At 22.7% G+C, this 20,718-nt stretch overlaps 3 protein-coding genes across 10 annotated transcripts in view; 2 read left to right on the plus strand and 1 right to left on the minus strand.

Annotated features, from left to right (window-relative positions):
* On the plus strand, window positions 1-6,714 carry LOC122502575 (ralA-binding protein 1). The gene is made up of 9 exons (XM_043612712.1): window positions 1-177; window positions 665-803; window positions 2,207-2,442; window positions 2,754-3,015; window positions 3,629-3,809; window positions 3,986-4,300; window positions 4,549-4,879; window positions 5,682-5,929; window positions 6,239-6,714. Exons 1-9 carry the CDS (start codon window positions 93-95, stop codon window positions 6,362-6,364), a joined length of 1,923 nt encoding a protein of 640 aa, XP_043468647.1. The 5' UTR covers window positions 1-92; the 3' UTR covers window positions 6,365-6,714.
* A 1,204-nt stretch (window positions 6,715-7,918) lies between these two features.
* Window positions 7,919-20,718, plus strand: part of LOC122503283 — a 131,673-nt gene continuing 118,873 nt past the window's right edge. For 7 of the 8 annotated variants that reach the window (XM_043613758.1, XM_043613765.1, XM_043613779.1 and 4 more), the window contains exon 1: window positions 7,919-8,140. The gene's annotated coding sequence lies outside the window, so the exon portion shown is untranslated. The remainder of the gene's footprint in view (window positions 8,141-20,718) is intronic. The other variant, XM_043613814.1, reaches the window with a different exon arrangement.
* On the minus strand, window positions 13,893-15,760 carry LOC122503328 (homeobox protein 2-like). Its single transcript, XM_043613826.1, has 3 exons — window positions 15,525-15,760; window positions 14,749-14,859; window positions 13,893-14,662 (listed from the first exon to the last, which is right to left on the minus strand). The coding sequence occupies exon 3, from the start codon at window positions 14,618-14,620 to the stop codon at window positions 14,279-14,281; it is 342 nt and encodes a 113-aa protein (XP_043469761.1). The 5' UTR covers window positions 14,621-14,662; window positions 14,749-14,859; window positions 15,525-15,760; the 3' UTR covers window positions 13,893-14,278.

The following is a 20,718-nucleotide window of genomic DNA, read 5'->3' on the forward strand; positions in this document are numbered from 1 at the left end:
TAATTCTTGGAATCGTCGTCTGCTCTTGTGATATTTGATGAGATTTTGTTGTCTTTATATGGGTTATATTTTGTTTTACAAATAAGAAAATAATGGACTTTGAAAGCCCTGATGTTGAAAAAGAGTTTCCAGGGCTTTATGCATCGGAATCGGCCAGAAAAAGTAACGAGAGTGATTGTAAGAGCTTTTTAAAATCATTATTTCACCGGTTAAATATCATATTTAGTATACAGGTTATATGAATCTGTCAAAAAGAATTGAACAAATTTTCCTTCAAAAAAATCAATTTAAACATTAAAATTATTCACTAAAGTTATTTTGAAAGATTTAAACGAATTCTATTCTTCAAAAATATGCAAATTTTGATAAATGTACTATATTCCAGGAATAGTGTTTTGATTATTATTTTTGACAGACTTCTGTCAAAATAAAAATGTTTTCTTTTCATTTTCGTAGAAGACAAAATTGGATACCTTTTTAGTTTTTAATTTGCAGTGAAATTCAGTTCTACGTATTATAAACTAGTTATTATAACAATTACTTAGATATATTACAATTACAATCTGTCAAAATTTGCACAACAATCGAAATGTTTTTTTCTGTATTTTCATCAAACTCTTCAGCTTAATTTGATAATTTAAATTCGATTTTTGCAATTATTTAGTCAGTGATGAAGGTGGACACGAGAAGCATTCGAAAAAGGATCTTCTTGGTGGAAAACGAAAGGACAAAAAGGATAGAAAGGACAGAGGATATGCTACTTTAGAGGGAGAAAGTTCACCAGATGAAGATCAAGAAACAAAGTAAGGGAGTATTTTTATTATTACCAGCAAATGTTACGCAAAATGCTGTCTTTTATTTTTATTATTACGTAAATTTCAAATTTCTTTGTTTTCAAATATATCAACTTTAATTTCTGAATGTTTTCATACTTTCAAAAGTCATAATTTAAAAAATTTTTCTAATTAACTAATTAATTATTACTTATTATGTATTATTATTATTTTCTAAAATATTAACAAAATTCTTTAAAACAATTCAATTTTTTATTTTCATAAATAATTAAATTCTTCGGAGAAATTCAATTGTTTTCTATGAAATTTCTTGAAGGATATTTATTAATTAACAAGGATATCAAAATTATTTTAAAAAATTTTAATAAAATTCTTTAAATTCAATTATTTATGAAAATTCTGATAAAACTCTTCAGAAAAATTCAATTATTTTCAGTATAATTTTTTAAATTAAATTCCTCGAAAAAATTTTTATTTTCTTCGATAATTTGTATTTTTACAAATTTTATTTTTTCTTATTACTTTATGTTTTATTATTTTTATAAATAATAAAGTGCTTCGCAGGAATTCAATTATTTTCAATACATTTTACTTCTGAAAAGAATTTAATTATTTTCAATATTAATAAAATTTTTGATTAGAATTCAATTATTTTTTAAATATTTTTAATTAAATTTCTTGAAAAAATTTAATTATTTTCAAAAATTTTAATGGAATTTTTCGAAAGAATTCAATTATTTTCAAAAATTTTAACAAAATTCGTCTTAAGAATTGAATTACTTTCATAAATAATAATGTGCTTCGCAGGAATTCAATTATTTTCAATATTAATAAAATTTATCGAAAGAATTCAATTATTTTTAATTAAATTTCTTGGAAAAATGTAATTATTTTCAAAAATTTTAATGGAAATTCTTCGAAAGAATTCAATTATTTTCAATACATTTTTAATAAAATTACTCGAAAGAATTCATTATTTCTTAAACCTTTTTAATTAAATGTCTTGAAAAAATTTAATTATTTTCAAAAATTTTAATGAAATTCTTCGAAAGAATTCAATTTTTTTCAAAAATGTTAACAAAATTCGTCTCAAGAATTGAATTATTTTTATAAATAATAAAGTGCTTCACAGGAATTCAAGTATTTTCAATATTAATAAAATTTATCGAAAGAATTCAATTATTTTTTATTAAATTTCTTGAAAAAATTTTAACAAAATTCGTCTGAAGAATTGAATTATTTTTAATTAAATTTCTTGGAAAAATTTAATTATTTTCAAAAATTTTAATTAAATTCTTTGAAAGAATTCAATTATTTTAAAAGATTTTAACAAAATTCATCGCAAGAATCGAATTATTTTTATAAGTAATAAAGTATTTTATAAAGTATTTACTTTTATTTGCAAATTTTAGAAGTCCTTCAAAATATAAAAAAACCAAAGCCTTTAAGTTTCCGACAAAGAAGGAAAAGCGTGAAAAGTCTCGAGAGAAAGATGGAAAAGAGAAAGATTCGGATAAAGACAAGAAGAAAAAGGACAAGGACGAAAAGGACGGTGATAAAGAAAAGCGAAAAGATAAAGAAAAGTCAAAGCAAAAAATAAAGGATCGAAAGAAAGGAAAGCATGGAGAAGAATGCTTGGATATCGGCGGTAATTCTTTTTAATTTAATATTTAATTTGAAATTTAATAAAATATTTAATTTGATATTTAATAAAATATTTAATTTGATATTTAATGAAGTATTTAATTTGCTATTTAATGAAATATTGAATTTAATATTTAATGAAATATTGAATTTAATATTTAATGAAATATTTATTTATTTACTTTATAGACACTGAATTAGTCTCGCAAATGATCTTTATTACTTCGAATTAAGCAAATATATTTTTTTATTAGAATATGTATCGATTACTTGAATTCTTTAAATCTGTATGTTTTCTTTTTTTTAATTTTACAGAAGAACAGCCAATTTTTGGTGTTAGTTTGTATTTAGCAGTTGAAAGAAGTCGTTGTCATGATGGTGTGGAATTGCCATTGGTTGTTAGGGATTGTATCGATTTTGTTGAGGAACATGGAATGTCTGTTGAAGGAATTTACAAAGTCCCAGGAGTAAAGTCAAAAGTTCAGAGTTTAAAAAAAATGTATAATCAACGTGAATGTGTAAATATTGCCGATTTTGAACCAACTGTTGCTGCTAGTTTGTTAACTTTATTCTTAAGGTTGGTCAATCCAATTTCTAAATCCATAGTCTCAGCATCAAATTTTATTCCTCATTATTCATTAATAATTTATTATTTATTCTATTCTTTATTTCCGCTTTGTAAGTAAATTAATTTTTAATTTAATTAATACACTTTCAGCTTTATCGACTACACAATTACTGTCAATTTAATTTGACCTTTTCTCGAATTAGTGATTTTTAAAATTCACAATTTTTTAAATTAATGAATTCACATTCATGATAATACAAACTAATTAATGATTTATTTTTTTATTAGAAAAAAAAGTTTCCTTTATTATAATACGTTTTATAAATATTTTTGTTATGAAAAAGAATTTTTTTTGTTATAAAACTAATTAATTCATGAACTAATTAACAAATTATTAATATAATTATTTGTATTGTCAAAAAATAATTATTTTCCTATAAAATTATTTACTGTTTTTTATAATTATTTTCGTTGTGAAAAAGAATTTTTTTTGTTTGTATAAAACTACATAATGTTTTACAATTATTGTTAAATAATTTGTTTGTTAAAAAGAATTGTTTTGTTATAAGAATAATTAATGTATTATCATTATTTTTATGATAAAAAAAGAATTTCTTTTTAGAGATCTACCGGAACCTGTATTGGAAACCAGTGAAATCATATCACGTTTTGAACAAGCAGCTTCGACCAAAGAAGTTGCACAAAGGGAATCCCAAATTGCGGAATTGACACAACAATTACCTGAATGCAATCGAGTTCTTCTCGCCTGGGTTATTTTACATTTAGACCATATTACAATGTGTGTAAGTATTTTTTCCGACAGAAAAAGAAAATATCTACTTTTAACATTGTCGAATTTTGTCCTAATTTAAAATTTAGAATTTAAATTAAATACGATTTCTTTTTTCTTATAATTGTTAAAGAAAGTATAATGAAAATCTATAATGGAAATGTAATGGAAATTCATTTTTTCTTTTAGGAAAAAACAACAAAAATGAACGCTCAAACAATTGCAATGACATTGAGTCCTGTTTTGCAAATGAGCCATCGTTTATTATTGGCATTATTGTTTCATTGCAAAGCTCTTTTTCCCAATATTCAATTGTCAAAATACATTCCTCCACTTTCGGCTGGCAGCAATTGTTTGCCCGATAATGCCGAAAGCATAGCGGCTGAATTAGCAAAACAAGAATCACTACTTTCGCAAATTCATATGCAAATGAATGCAGGTTTTGTGACAAAATCCAGAGAAGAACAATTGTGGGAAGTGCAGCGTATGATTACGCAATTGAAGGTAACAAAAATCAAAAATCAATTTTCCTTTTTTCCATTCAAACATAGAAATATGAATTTAAATTAAAAGTTAAATTAATACTAATTTGAATTAAATTTTAATTACTACTTACTTGAATTAAATTTAAATTAATACTGATTTGAATTAAATTTAAATTAAATTTAAACGTTAATTAGTTTGAATTTAAATCTTAATTACGTTTTTCTCTGTCAATTTATTCTTAATGCGAATTATTTTTCGATATTCAGAGAAAGTATAAGACAGTACAAAAATTGGAGGGCACGGTTCAAAAAAGTATCGACGAAGAAACAAAGTCCAATGACGAAATTAATGCAGAATGTAAACAAACATTGAAACCAAATTCGGAAGATGATTTAAAACAAGCACAAGTTCAAGTCCAATCTGAAAGTGTTTCGAAAAATCTATCGAGAAACAGTGATAATTTAAAAGAAAGCAGATCAGGATTAATAGACAGTAAAACATCCTCACTGGATAAAGATACAGTCGATCATGTTGAATCGAGCTCAATTAGTCAAGTTGGTGCTCAAGAAATTAGTAAATCGGAAACGAATGAAAAGGGTACGTCAAGTTTCATGTAAATTCAAAAAAATTCCACGTTTATATTTTAAACTTTATTTTATTTACTAACAAATGTTATGCGCGCTGAACGTGATTTTCGATTTATTATTGTTATGCAAATTAAAAAATTTTTTATTTTCAAAAATATTAATTTTTCAATAATTTCAGATTCAAACTTTTAGAAAATTCAATTGTTAACTAATTTACTAATTAATTATTCTTGTTTATTAATTTCAAAAATTTTAATCAAATTCTTCGCAAGAATTCAATTATTTTCATGAATAATTCTTCGTAAGAATTCAAATTATTTTTTATAAATAGTAAAATTTTTTGCAAAAATTCAATTATTTTCTTAATTCGTTATAAAATTTTTCAAAAGAATTCAATCATTTTCTAAAAAATTTCACGAAAGAATTCAATTTTTTTCTTAATTCGATAGAAAATATTTTAAAAGAATTCAATTATTTTCTAAAATTTTTATAAATTCTTCGAAAAAATTCAATTTTATTTATAAATAGTAAACTTCTTTGCAAAAATTCAATTATATTTATAAATAGTAAAATTCTTTGCAAAAATTCAGTTATATTCGAAAAAATTCAATTATTTTCTAAAATTTTAAATCAACTAACTTCAAACTGTGAACAGATTACCGGAATACTATTTTGACAATTCTTTTGTATATTTTTTGTATCTTTTGTCCATTTTTTGTTTATTTTCTAATTTATTTTTTTTACTCAAATATTTTTAAAAATAATTATTTAATTTCACATTTTTATTTTCTGATGAATTATTTTTTTTTTAGTGCCAGAACCAATAGTAGAGAATCCACTTGATAAACTGCGGGAAAATTTAATACACGAGGAACTTTTGAATATGAAGACATCATTAAAGACAAGATTAATTCAGGAGAAACTTGAGATTGAAAGGCTATTAGAAATGATTGCAGATCGAGGAAGCAAGGAGACAAAATCAAGGGACAAAAATCACACACCCAACGATCTTGATGTAGCAGCTATTATTCAATTAACAAGCGAAAATCAATTATTAGAGGTAAAATTCTATTATTCGCTCCATTATTTAATAAATTTAATTATTTTACCGAAAATAAATAATAAACAAAATTTAATTCAACTTTAAAAGTTAATCAAATATTTAAAAAAATTAATAAAATTTTAACAATATAAACAATTGAAAAATTAATATAAAAAAGTAGTTAAAATAAGTTAATGAATATAAGAATATATTTTTAAGAAAAGACTTTCTTAAAAAAAAAGTTATTTTTTAAAAGACTTAATCGAAATTTTAGAATTTAATCACATATTCAAAAAAAGAAATGTAATTCTTATTTTTCTGTTTTAGAAAAAAATGACAACTTTAATTCGCAGTATTGTTGAGGAGAAAGATGCGTGCGTAGAATTACGCGTTCAATTAGCTTTACATCAGCTAATGTTAAAAAATAATGTAAATAATATTAAGCAAATTTAATTCTGTGCCTGAAAGAAGAGAAAAACGAAAATTATAACTAAATTATAGTGCTGTGTACTATTCGATTAGGCACAGTGTACAAATTTGATTTTTAATTTTTAATTTCATTACACGAAAGATCTGTTTATAGCATTTTGATTCTTTGACGTTTTTTTTATCAAAAACACTAGATTTATATTGATTTTAATTTAATTTTATATACAAAATATGTGATTATATTTTCAATAATGTATTGTACACTTTTAAAATTTAATTATTATTATAATTAATTATATATTGTATTAAATCAAATGAGGTCGATAGTTTAATATGGACTGGAAAGGATAATAAATATTATATTTGAAAGAAAAGAATTCTATTATATTCATAGAATTTTATTCTATTATTTTAATTTTAATTTTTATTGTAATTTTGATTTTAATTTTGATTTTAATTTTGATTTTGATTTTAATTTTAATTTCAATTTTAATTTTAGTTTTAATATTTAACAATTTGTGTTTTTATTCCTTCGCTTTTTTTGTTTCAATTTTTTGTATATTTTTTGTTTGTCTTTAAATAAAAATAATTTATATAATTACAATTATTATTTTTTTTACTTTTTTTGTACCAATTATCAATTTAATTAAAAAATTGAAAGAAATTTTTACTATCTAATTTTTTGTTGTAATTTAATTAAAATGGTATTAAATTAGGTATTTGAAAAATTAAATTTTTATTTAATCTTATTCTATTTTTGTTTAGGTAAAAAATTATTAAGTTTGTAAAAATAATATTTTTATTTATAATTTTATTTATATTTATTTATTTTCAAATACTAATTTATTATTAATTTTTACCACTTTTTAAAATTACTAATAATTAAATTACTAATTTATTAATTATTTATTATTTAAACTTAATTATTTATTTATAAATTATTATTAATTAATAATTTATTAGTATTTATTTCTAATCTATTTATGTATAGTTATAAAATTATTAAGTGAAAAATAGTAAAAACGTCAGAAAACTAATTTATTTCAATTTAAAAAAATTTCCCCCACTATTTATATGCGAAAATAATAAAAAAATTTGAAACAACATTTTTTTTAATAAAACAATAGTTTTTTGTTGCAATTTAATTTAATTGTATATGTTATTCAATTTTCATTAATTTATAAAAAATTTTATTTTTATTAAATGTTTTACGTCATATTTATATGCGTTTACATATTTATCACACATTTACATAATTATTGCGTTTAAATAATTACATTTTATTAAATTAAACAACTTGAAAAAAAGTTAATTTATTTTGAATTTGAAAAAATTTCCCGCGCGAACCGAACTAGATGGCGCGCGGGCGCCATTTTTTTTCTTTTTCCGAAGAGAGCCGAAGACGCACGAACTAGTCCACTAGTCCGCCATGATCAACCATGTTATCGTGATCGTGCTGTGTTAATATAGAGCCGCCTGGAGTACGACAGAACGTGTTTGGAATTCAATAACATCAATTCGTATATAATGCTCCTTGACCGAATAAAAATAAATATATAATTGTGACTTGGATAATTAAAGTTAAGTTTTGTGTCGCGTTGTGTTTGTGCTCATGTTCAACCTGTCAACTTGGCGTCCTGCAGCTTTATCCTTTCGCGTATCCCGTGGAGTAGTATGCGTCTGACGCCAGTGCACAGTGAAAAACTTTGTTGTGAGTGCTATTCCAGGTGGAATATGACGGCGGGTTGAAAACCGATGAGGAGTTTTGTCAACGACAAGGGGAACCTGTGGGATTCCGTGGTAAGTTCTCTTCAAAATGTTCTAGATTTACTTGTGATTTTTCTCTCCCGCCTGAACCGGTTTATTGTTCAAGAGTATATTTGATCTGGTGAACGAAGGCTCTTGAGAGGTTTTTTTTTTCTTCTCTTTTTTTTTATCAATTGAATGGAGAACGAGTCGATCGACATTCACGGTCTCGTTATCTCCTTTAGCGCCTGACATGAATTTTGATTTTATATGGGGAAATTGTGAGTTGTCGTTCGGTTTTATAAGGTTTAATTATTTAATTAGATTGTTTGTTGCGCGAATGCATAACAGTAAAAAATGGGGGGAAAATTTATTAGGAGTGAAGTTTGCAATTTATTCTCTATTGCGGATTTGGAATAATTTGTTTTATTTTGAACAATTGGTGATGCAACTGTAACTGTTCGTTTTTAGAGGTATGTAATACGTTCTTCAATTTAATTGGTTTAACAACCAACAGTTGAAAAAAAACTTCTTGTTCTTTTTTTTAGGTTAAGTTTCCTTTTTTTGTACATTAGTAATTTAGTATACAAGACGGTACAGACGATGATTCCAGGAGAGTTTTAATGGCCCTGGTTTCGAAAGTATTTTGTCTTTTTTTTTAATTTGAAGGTACTTGCTTTTTGTGTATGTGGTATTTTTCAATGTTCGTATTCTGTCTTCAGTAGATTTTTCCACTTTAAGAATTAAGAAAATAGTCAATTTTAACCTCTGTGCATTTTTATCACGAAAAAATGTGAATGACCGGGTAATATTTACTTTCGGTGATGATTCTTATTTAGAACTGTGATATTTTTAATCAGTACTTATATGTTTTTTCTCTCTCGTAAGTCAATATTGAATATATGAGATCTCACTTCCAAAATAAGGCAAATAGAAATTTGACATTTGATATACTTTTATTTTACATAATCAGTACTTGAAAAATAAGAGTGTATTTTTTAGTGATGATTTTTTGGTAATAGTTAAAGGATATTTTTTTGTCGTTAGTCTTAAGGACGATTATTTCACAATTACTCATTCTTATCATAGTGTCTCTGATATCCGGGATCAAGTCAGCATTATCTTATTGAAAATTATCAGTACACGTCGAAAAATAAAAAGTCTCTCTCTCTCTCTTTCTCGAAAAATCACGGAACAATGCTTATCGACAATAGAATATTTTATACGAAATAGAATTTTTTTCTCAACTTTTTTCAATTTTTGTGTTTCATTTCTTGAAATCAGAATTTTTTTAAACACGCAATTTTCGTTCGTCGAGGCGATTTATATATATAATAATTTTTTTTCATGAATCTTCTTCTTTTTTTTTTTTTGCTTCATTTCTTTTTTTTATCATGTTTCTTTTGAACACCTCGTTCTTCTTTCATGAAGGACAAACCGATTAAGTACCCAGTTTGATGCACGCACAGCAACGGTACGGGTCTTTCGAATAAGAGGATGCAATTACACACTTTTACATCAAATATAAGCGAACTGAGTAATAATAATACGTGTAATTGCGATGCAAAACTCGTTTGCAAAATTACACCTTTTATATATATACATATTGTTTTGGAGAGGGGGGCATATAGGGAAAAAAAACATTAAAAACCCAACTTTACTATATTTAGCCGGATATCGTTTACGTTTTACGGCAAAATGGGAGTAATTTTATTGACTTCCTTCATTAATTTCTTTTTTGTAATATTCTCTCCCCCCGAGTTGTCGTTGTCGTCGAGAGAAAAAAAGTCAAGGTGTCTCCTCTCTTTTATCGGTCAGGGAAAAGTGAATTGTGAAAAAAAACATTGATGAGGAAAAAAAAAGAGGTTCAGGGTCTGTGAAAAAAAAAAATTTTCCTCCGCTTTTTTCAGATCAAAAAAGCTTTTTTTTATATGGGAAAACAATTCTTGAGAAATTGAAATTTCATGTGTAATGCGACTTGACAGGAATATCTGAAAGGCGATAAGAAATATAGACATCGAAATATTATTATGTATACCTTGAATCAACACACGATTTTTCTTGGTTCAATGTCATTTTATTTCTTTTTTTTTATATTTATTCTTTTGGTAGTTTTTCTCTATCGGTGTTTTTTTAGGGGCGGGGGATTTTTGATTTTCTTTCTTTTCGTCGATAATTAAAATATATAATTTGCGTAAAAAAATTTTTTTTTCGCTCTAGAGTAAATGCGTTAATGGATAAACGGAACTTTCTACGGAAAAAGCGATTTCTCTTTCAATGAGAGCCTCAAGATATTGCGATATTCGACGATTCGCTCGCGACCTCAGGGCGATGACCTTTTAAGAAAACTTTTTCCATCGAAAAGCATTGTATTCGCTTTTCTATACTTACATAATATTTTGCAAATCGTGTTTTAAACACACAAGAATTGGGAATCTATTTATTCGATCGCTTCGGGATATTTAATAATATATGATAAATATTAATTGTTTCGTTTTAACATTAAAAAAATTGTTCGTAGCGAATTTTTCACTTTTGTGTTTTGTCAACTTTTTACTTTTTATTTACTTATTTTTTTTATTTACTTATTTTCTTTTTTTATTAACTTATTTCCCTTTTGTTTACTTATTTTCTTTTTCTCTTTTTTATTTACTTATTTTTCTTTTATTTACTTTTTTCTTTTTATTTTCTTTCTATTTTCTATTTAATTATTTGTTATTTACACTTTATTTTCTGGTCTCTTATATTTACCAGAAGAGAAAAATTATTTTACATATTTTCAAAGAAGGAGAGAGAGAAAGTAAAGACCAGAAGTTAAATTATGAAAGTAAACTTTGTTATAGCGTGATATATAATTCGCTGTCTTAAAATATTATGTAAGGTGTCAGCTTGTCTATCAAGGGAGAATTTTTTTTTTTTTTTTTTTGAAAAAAAATTTGTTTATGTTGAACATGAAATTTTTCCGATTGCATAACGAATATAAGCGCGTATATAAAATCTATATAACTTGTTGTTATAGAATACTTTGTGAAACATTGTTTCGTTTCATTTTGCAAGTCTCGTGTTACATTTCTTTTTTTTTTCTTTTTCTTCGAGACAAGAATTTACGTTGTTGTTGTCGTCGTCGTATCACCTTTTCAATATATACCTATATATAATATATTATGGAGATTGAACTCGACTTTAACCAATTTGCTTCTGCTTTACTGAGCACACAACAAAATCGATGCAAAAACCTTTTTTTTCACCTCCCTTCCCCCTCTACTATTTTTTTTTCGTCTTCACAATTTTTATTCATTCTCACAACACTGAATTCATTAGCCTTTCTCATAGAACCGAAAATTTGCTTTATCCTGTGTCGTCACTCTGTTGAACTTGAATACATATTTTTATCGCGTGTGTGTGTGTTTGAATTTTTTTTTTTATAATTATCTTCACAACAATCCATCGACTAGAAAAGCCTTTTAGAAAAATCATTCATTAAATGGCTTTTTCATGTTTTTTTATATTCATTGCAAATTTTTCAATAGTGGTTTTTTCTTGAATCCGAAATTAAGTGCGAATTTTCAGAAAATTGTATTTTTATATTTTTATAATAATGATAACAATAATAATAATAGTAATTAATTGCTATTTTATTATTATTTTATTGCCATTTTATTTTTATTCTATAATTAATTATTTACGTCCTTTCTTGTTGTTTGTTTGTTATTATTTATTTATTACGCCCTTTGTTTGTTATTTTTTTTTTTTTTTTTTGCACAAATTTTTGAGTTATTTCTCGAACGGGAAATTGTAACAATTTATTATCGAGGAAAATATTTTCCAAATATGAAAATATATCAGTTTAAAAAAAATGCATTCATGGCAAAGCAATTTGTAACGGCTATAAAAAATTTTATCGTTGGCAAAGAGAGGATTGGCAGTGCGAAGTATAGAGAGGATTAATGTATATATATATATATATATATAAATTTCAACTGGGACAAAATATTTATTTCACATGTATTAATAATCTTTGAAAAAAAAAAATTCCAAACTCTCTTTACTACAAGGAATCATCATTAACAAATGTCAAAAAAAAATTTTTAATTTAAATCATCTTGGAATATTATAATTTGCCATTAGTTTTTTACTACGCATCAATCATTCTAATTATTCTTTTGGCTTTATTGTGGAATCAATTTTTTTCTCCCGTTCTAATTTACATAAATATATTCACTGTCGGATTTATATTTCGAATGTAGATTTCAAAGATTATCGTAATTTCTGTATTTATTTTTTTTATTTCGATTTTCCGCGTGGGCAATTAATTTTTTAAATTGAAAATTGAAATTAAAATATTTGCTATTTTATATGATTATATGTATAGCGTTGTGTTTTTAATTATGATCCACAAGTTTTGAACGTTCAAATGAACGAAACACTTTTTATTAGAAATGTTTTTATAATTTATTGTTTGCAATAAAAATTAAAAACTTAAATTTCACACTTAGAAACTTTATGTTTCATTTATTTTATATCGACAAAAAATTATTGTAATAAATATTTAAATTAAAGAAGAAAATAAATAAATTTCGTTCATTTGAACGTTCAGAACTTTAGGATCATTTTTAATTAATGAATAGATTTCTCTTTTTTTTAATTTTTTATCATTTGCTTTATTATTATTTTTTAAATACATTTTTTAGAAGCAAATTTAATATCTAATAAAATAAATAATAATAGTAATAATTATTATTATTATAAATGATAATTGAAATAATAATGATAATAATAATGTAAACAATAATAAAATATACTAAAGGGATTTTCCCGTTTGTTTTTGTAAATAATTAATTATTATTGTTACTTATAAATAATTTATTCTTATTTTTTATAATTTACTTTTTTTATTATTTTATTATTAATTTATAATTGAAATTTAATTTTTACATTATGATTATGTCCCGTTTAGTTTTGAAAATAAATAAATAAATTATTGTTACTTTTTATTTTTAACTTTTTTTTTTATTATTTTATTATTAATTTCTAATTAATTAGATAATTTTTTTTACATTACGATCATCGTGGTCGTTGAATAAATTACGTCATTCAAGTGGAGGAGTAGAACTATATCACGTTTTTGATTAGTGCGGATAATCTACTTGGTGACTATATTTAAAAAAAAGAGAAAGAGAAATATTCTACTAGTTTATCGCGAGTTCGAATTCCTTACGAGATCTCAATCCGGAGAATTCTATCTGTCTTTTGCACTTCATGCGAAAAAAAAATAATAATTGTTAAAGTCATTTATATTTTTGTACTTTATAACTATCGCATTACAAATTATTATTGTTTCCTGACGCGGCGTGTGTAAATAAAAATAGATTTCATTTATAAGCGAATATTATTAAAAATGATATTTATAGTATAGTAAAAATGAAATTCAAATTTGTAAAGTAAAAAATTGAATGGAAAAAAATTATACAATTCAAAGAAATAAATTAATGTAAAAGTTTCGAAGGTTCGAAATTTATTTTTTATTTCGTAAATTCAAATTCTATAATAATAATAAATAATAATTGCGTCCACGTATGGAAAAATAATTTATAAAATTTCTGAAATGTTTAATTTACCTTTTAGATTTTTAATTAAAATAACAATTTTTGAAAATTTTTGTATTCGAAAAAATATTTCGTTTATTTGAATAACTTTCTGATTTTCGAATTATTAAAAATTGCGAATACGTAATAAAATTTGTAATAATTTCAAGAAAATTTGATTGGATTTATTAATTATTTATTATTTACAAAACAATAATTGATAACAGTCGAGTAATCGTTTATTTAAATTAAAGTACATTTTCTTAGTGTCTGTGTGAAAATACTGATATTTCTATTAATAACAAATACAATGGATATAAAATAAGAAAATCCGAATTAAATTCAAAATTAATTTCAATTCCTTGAATTTAAACAAATTTTTTTTTTTAATTTTTAATTAAAAAACAATTTTTGATTAAAAATCAATTTTTTATTAAAAAATTTATAAATTAAAATAAATAAAATAATTTAAAAAATAACGAAATTATAGTAGAACATTGAAATTATGGGAATAATAACAATTTTCAGAAAAAAATAGAATCGGAAACAAATATTTAAAGATCACTTTAAAAAAAAATGAAAATCGTTTAAAAGAAAACTATTTGAATTAATTGTTTTCATTTTTGTGATTGTTGTTATTTAAAAATTCTTTGTCATCATCGTGATGAGGTAATTCACTCTTACTATGATAAACACTACTCCTCAACCATTTCTCATAAGCACTTTGAAAATCATTGCTATTGTTTTTGTCATTGTCATCATCTTCTTCATCATCATCGCTCATTGTTGTTGTTATTGATTCTTGCATTTGATTTTCCGACATGAAATATTGTTGAAAAGCCTCTTGAAAAGATTTCCGGTTATTTTTGTTGTTGTCCTCCATTGAATTTCTTTCATTCATTTCATTCAATGATTGAATACTTGTCGTTTTATCAGTTTCCTCGTTCATTATTATTATTTTTAAATATTCGTTATAGAAAAAAAATGTTTGCTATAAAAAAAAGGCGAAAGAAAAATGTTTTTATTATTTTTCAATTATTTTGTTTTTATTTATAGACGTAACAATGAATAACTTACCTTGAACAAATTAATTTATATAAATTCGTTTGATTTTCACAAAATTTCGTGACACATGTTTTTCTTTGGTGTGGGAAATAAATTAAATTACTGATACAGTCGCATTTTATTCTGAAATGTTTAAAGTTGGTATTTAAAAGTTTTCTCGTTGATATTCATATTCTATTGTAAAATTGTTTATTATTAATTGTGTGTTAAATAAGAGTTGAACTTTATTTTATCTGTGATTTTCAAGGTCAAACTTTATTCGCACGTTATAACGGAAATTTCTTATCAGTTTTATTGTTACAATTATTTAATTAATGAAAAAAAATTGCTAATTTTATCTTTTAGTTTTATTTAGTAAATAAAAATTGTCAATTTTATTATTTAATTTATTTACTAAATAAAAATTGGGAATTTTATTATTAAATTTAATTACTAAATAAAATTTGTCAATTTTATTATTAAATTATTTTACTAAATAAAAATTGTCAATTTTATTATTAAATTTTATTTACTAAATAAAAATTGTCAATTTAATATTTAATGTATTTACTAAATAAAAAATTGGCAATTTTATTATTCAATTTATTTACTAAATAAAAATTGGCAATTTTATTATTCAATTTATTAACTAAATAAAAATCGACAATTTTATTGTTTATTTAATAAGTAAAAATTGAAAAAAGTAAATGCAAAGTAAATTTAAAATATAAAATTTATTATTTTTATTATTTTCGTGCTTGTGTTAATTGATTTCAATTATTTGGTATCATTATAATTTTTAAACTTACGTAAATTTTGTATTTTATTTTTGTTGTTGTTATTGTTATTATTGTTGCTATTTTCCAGAGTGTTTAAAGTTTTCAAATAAATTCTATTGTTCCGTGCGGTAAATTTGACATTAATGGGAATAAATTGCACAAGTTTGAATAAACATTTTTGAAACGTATTTTTCGTTTATATAATGCCTCGAAATGAGTGACTGTCGAGACGCGTGTAACGGTAAACTACCCCTTCATCAAAAAAATAGCCTGGGCCTTAGGGCCCATAAATAGTAAATTCAGTTAGAAGGGAAAAATCTGCGCTCGATTTGTTCGCGTATTCATAAAATTTATCCACCTGGCGAGAGAATCGTTAAGTTTACTTTTGAGTTTCAGGTGAATTTTTATAGTTTTATATTTTAAAATTGATAAGATTTAATACAAAGAGTAGAAATTAAAATTTTGTCACTTAAATTAATTATTAATGTAATTTAATTAATTTTTTTGTCAAATTCTCATTTCAATATTAATTTATTTTAATTTCTCTAACTTTCTGATTTTTTCTATTTAGCTTTTTGAAATTTAATTTTTAATTTTTAATTTTTAATTAAATTTTTTAGTTTTATAAGTTCTTTATTTAACTTTTTGAAATTTAATTTTAAATTGTTAATTAAATTTTTTTATTTTTCAAGTTCTTTATTATTTTTATTTGATGAATCAATTTAAATTAAAATAAATTTTTCTTGGTTTGTAAAAAAGTATTACGGTTAATTTTTTAAATTATTTAATTTTTATTTATTTTGGCATAAATAAATTCTAAATTAAATTAAAAGTTTTTTTGAAATTGAAATAAATTTATTGATTGAAATCGAAATAAATTTTTTAGTACGTTATTTTATTTTTATTCTATTTTTATAATTATTTGAGAAAATTATTTTTATTGCGTTGTTGTTTTCAATTATTTGTAAAAAAAAAGAAAAAAAAATCTTTATTAGCTACTCTTCTTTCTTTTTCTGATGGTCTCTTTATTTGGGTGCCTTCAATTTTTAAAAGTGTTTGTTTGCGTGTTCGTGTGGTGTGTGTGAGCTGGTGATGAAATCGAATTTTAAGTTATTGCCCAGGTTCCATATAGAAACAAAGGTTTTTAGTCGTAAATTGTAATCTCCGACGAAAATCGCGTTCCCTTTCTTAACGAGGCCGTCCAAATCATTCAGGTAAAAGTGCTGGCTTACTCACGTGAAACAGTCTCTCCTCTCTTATCCGTTCCAAGGATTGAATACAGAGTCCGAACTGACCTTAATTCTTAATATCTTCCTTTATGGCATTCTATTTTTCTTCTCTGCCTTCATTTCTTTTTTATTATTATTATCATTATTATCATTATTATTATTATTATTATTATTATTATTATTATTATTATTATTATTATTATTATTATTATTATTTTTATTCGACAAAGAAGCTTCATTAAAAGCTTATTATATTTATTTATATATTTTTCTTCTTTTTCCTCTGAGAAAAGAAACTAGGTATTTGGGTGCGATAATTTAATTTTTTCTTTCAAAGTAATAAAAATAATGAAAACAAATTTTTTCGTGTCAAAAGAATTTCTGTTTTACAAAAAATATACCTATATTTATCGATATAAATTTCTTAATGCTTTGCGAATTTTTTTTTTTGGTTTCTTCGGGTCTTCTTTTGACCTACTTAACCCTATGGGAGTCACAGATTTGATTTTTTATTACTTTAACAAAAAGTGATTTATAATTAACTATTTAATTTTATTTAATTTATTTTTTTTTAATTTTTAATTTAATTTTTATAATTAACTTTAATTATTAATTTTGCTATTTAAATATTTTAATATAATTAGATATTATTAGTAATTAACTAATTAATAATTATAATTATCTACGTACAAATAATTACAATTAGCAATAATAAATAATATTATTATTATTATTATATTTTACTCTATTTATTATTATTTTATTATAATATTATTATTACTAACTGTAATTATTTGTACGTAGGTAATTATAATGATTAATTAGTTAATTACTAATAATAATTATAATAAAATGTATAAATAGCTAAATTAATAATAATAGTTAATTAACTAATTAATAAATTATAATTATCTAGGTACAAATAATTACAAATAATTAATATTATTTTCAAATAAATAAATATAAATTACAATTTGTAATAATAAATAATATTATATTTTATTCTATTTTTATTATTTTATTATATTATTATATTATTTTCTTCTTCAAATTAAGTTTTTATTGCAATAATTTTGTGCCACTATGAGAAAACTTAATTATAAAGTTTCTAAATGTAAAAGAAAGGATTTTAATTTTTATTATAATCGCAGTAATTTATGAAAATATTTTTAATAAAAAATATTTTTTGTTCATTTGATGTTTAAAAACTTTTGGATTATTTAAATATAATTATGCATAGATAATTACAATTAGTAATAATAATTAACATAAATTAATAATAAACATAATAATAAAATAATAATTACTAATCATAATTATTTGCCCAAAATTCAAATTATTTACTAATAATGACAGTAAAAATAGTTTAAAAATAATATTATTTTTATAATATTGCAATCATTATTATGTTAATTATTATTAATTTATTATAATTATTTGTAAATAATTATAGATTCGTTATAATAATTAATAATAATTAACATAATAATGATGATGTAAAATTCTGTAAAAATAATATAATATTATAAAAATTAATTATTATTACCAATTATAATTATTTGCACATAATTAAAATTATTTAGTAATAATGACGGTAATAATAGTTTACAAATAATTAATAAATTAAATAAATTATAATACTATTTTCATATTATATTTCAGTCGTTATTATTAGTAATTAATTCTAGATACAAGCGAATAATTATAATTAGAAATGGTATTAAGTAATAATAATGGTAACAATAATAGTGATAATTTTAGGAATAATAATAAAATAATAATAACACAAATTGAAAATCGATTTTCAATTTTCCAGAAAACATTTGCGATATTTTTTTTTTTTTAAATCAATATTTACACTTGTTGATTGATATATATTCTGAGATTGATTATTGGTTGTTGGATGATGCTCTTTCAATTTGTCTTGAATTGGTATTTAGGGTCGTGAGAAGTCGATCGATGTGATCACATTCCTTGACGCAAAAGGTCAGCCAAGATTTTCTTTTGCATTGCTGTCATAGCTACTGTCAATCAATTGAATAAAATTCAATGTAGTGTCTTTTTCTCCTTCTATATTTCTACTTTTCCTTCTCTCCTTTTTTCTAATTCTAAACATCTCTTTCAAATGTCTAAGACTAAATTTCTAAGATCCTCGAGTGTCATTATACTAACGTGCCTTGCATTCAATTAAATTCCTTAATCACATCTGCAATTCCTCAGAAATGAGACTCTGTCTCTCTCTCACTCTTGCTCTTAATTATTTCAGATGATGTTTCAATTTCAGTTTCATTACAAGTCTCTCCCAACTTGCTTTTCAATTCGGTTTTTGAAAAATTAATTATTGTTTTTGATGATGATATTTTTTTATGTGTAAAAATAATTTTTACAGTATCTTTAAAATTAATTTGTATAAAATTAATTAATATTACAAATTTTCTGCGGATGGCAAATTGAGACAAAAAACGAATCAAAAATGTTGCTTTGCAACATTTTTTATTCGTTTTTAGTCTCAATTTGATATCCGCAGAAAAACTGGGATAACATTAATTATATAAAATTAATGAGTACAACATTAATTAGTAAAAAAATTAATTAGTATAAAAATTAATTAGTACAACATTAATTAGTAAAGAACTTAATTAGTAAAAAAATTTGCAACATTTTTTATTCGTTTTTTGTCTCAATTTGATATCCGCAGAAAAACTGGGATAATATTAATTATATAAAATTAATGAGTACAACATTAATTAGTAAAAAAATTAATTAGTACAACATTAATTAGTAAAGAACTTAATTAGTAAAAAAAATTAATTAGTATAAAAATTAATTAGTACAACATTAATTAGTAAAGAACTTAATTAGTAAAAAAATTAATTAGTATAAAAATTAATTAGTACAACATTAATTTGTAAAAAAATTAATGTAGTACAAGATTAATAAGCATAACAATTATTAGTATAAAAATTAATTAGTACAACATTAGTAAGTAAAAAAATTAATTACAACAACATTAATTAGCATAAAAATTAGTAAAAATTAATTTTTTGTGTGTAAAAATATTGTATAATTTAATTATTATTATAAACTGTATAGGTAAAATTTTAAACTTTGCTTTGAAATAAAAAAAAAAAATTATGTAACGAAAATAACGATTTTTTATTTTTTTTAATTACGATTGACAGTTGTATTCCATACTACTTTGCAAGTGCTATTTTCAGATTTGAAGTCAGAACAATAATAAAGCGATGATTATATATTTCTTTTCGTCTGGTGTATAACTTCCGCCTCTGTTCCATTATTATTAATAATTTATCTCCCTTTCTTGAATTCTTTATGATATGCGCGACTTGAATAAAAGTTATTAAAGAATCTCGCACAATTCTCGATTTGTATTGAACTTCATTGACTCGATTTGCATATATAGTGAGGTTTTATCCATATTTCTCAAACCGAAAATAGGTAAAATTATTTTTTTCTTAGTTTTTTATTTTTGAAATTTCGTTGAATAAGAAAAAAAATAGTTTGAATTTTCGAAAATTTTCTATTTTGTTATTCCAAAAAACGGACCAAAATTGCGAAGTTAAAAAATACTTCTTAGAACGTACAAAAGATCGAAATTTTTATTTTTAAATATTTTCATAAATTACTTACTGCAATAAAAATTAATAATATGGAATTTAAAAATGTCGAAGGTTAAAAAATTATTTTTTTGAAGCGTGATGCAATGTAATAATAATAAAATTTGAATTTCGAAAAGAAAGAATTTTTTTTGTTCATTTGGAAGTTCAAAACCTTTAGCGAAGTATTTTAAAGTATTAATTAAAGAGATAATTTAATAGAATTCACTGTAAGAATGATTCGTTTAAAATAAATCAACAATGCTTTCATGGTACGCTTATTAGTAAAGATATGATGAAATTAATTATTTTCTAAATTGATTCAATTAAAAAAAAATACGAAAGGTAAAAAATAATTCAGATCAATTAAATTTTAGT

This window comes from Leptopilina heterotoma, unplaced genomic scaffold (genome assembly GCF_015476425.1).
Source record: "Leptopilina heterotoma isolate Lh14 unplaced genomic scaffold, ASM1547642v1 Lhet_108, whole genome shotgun sequence".
NCBI lineage: Eukaryota > Metazoa > Arthropoda > Insecta > Hymenoptera > Figitidae > Leptopilina > Leptopilina heterotoma.

Coding starts and splice junctions, on each gene's coding strand:
- LOC122502575 (XM_043612712.1), top strand. CDS start 93: ATGGACTTTGAAAGCCCTGATGTTGAAAAAGAGTTTCCAGGGCTTTAT. Junction 804..2,206: donor GATGAAGATCAAGAAACAAA/GTAAGGGAGTAT, acceptor TGCAAATTTTAG/AAGTCCTTCAAAATATAAAA. Junction 4,301..4,548: donor GTATGATTACGCAATTGAAG/GTAACAAAAATC, acceptor TTCGATATTCAG/AGAAAGTATAAGACAGTACA.
- LOC122503328 (XM_043613826.1), bottom strand. CDS start 14,620: ATGAACGAGGAAACTGATAAAACGACAAGTATTCAATCATTGAATGAA.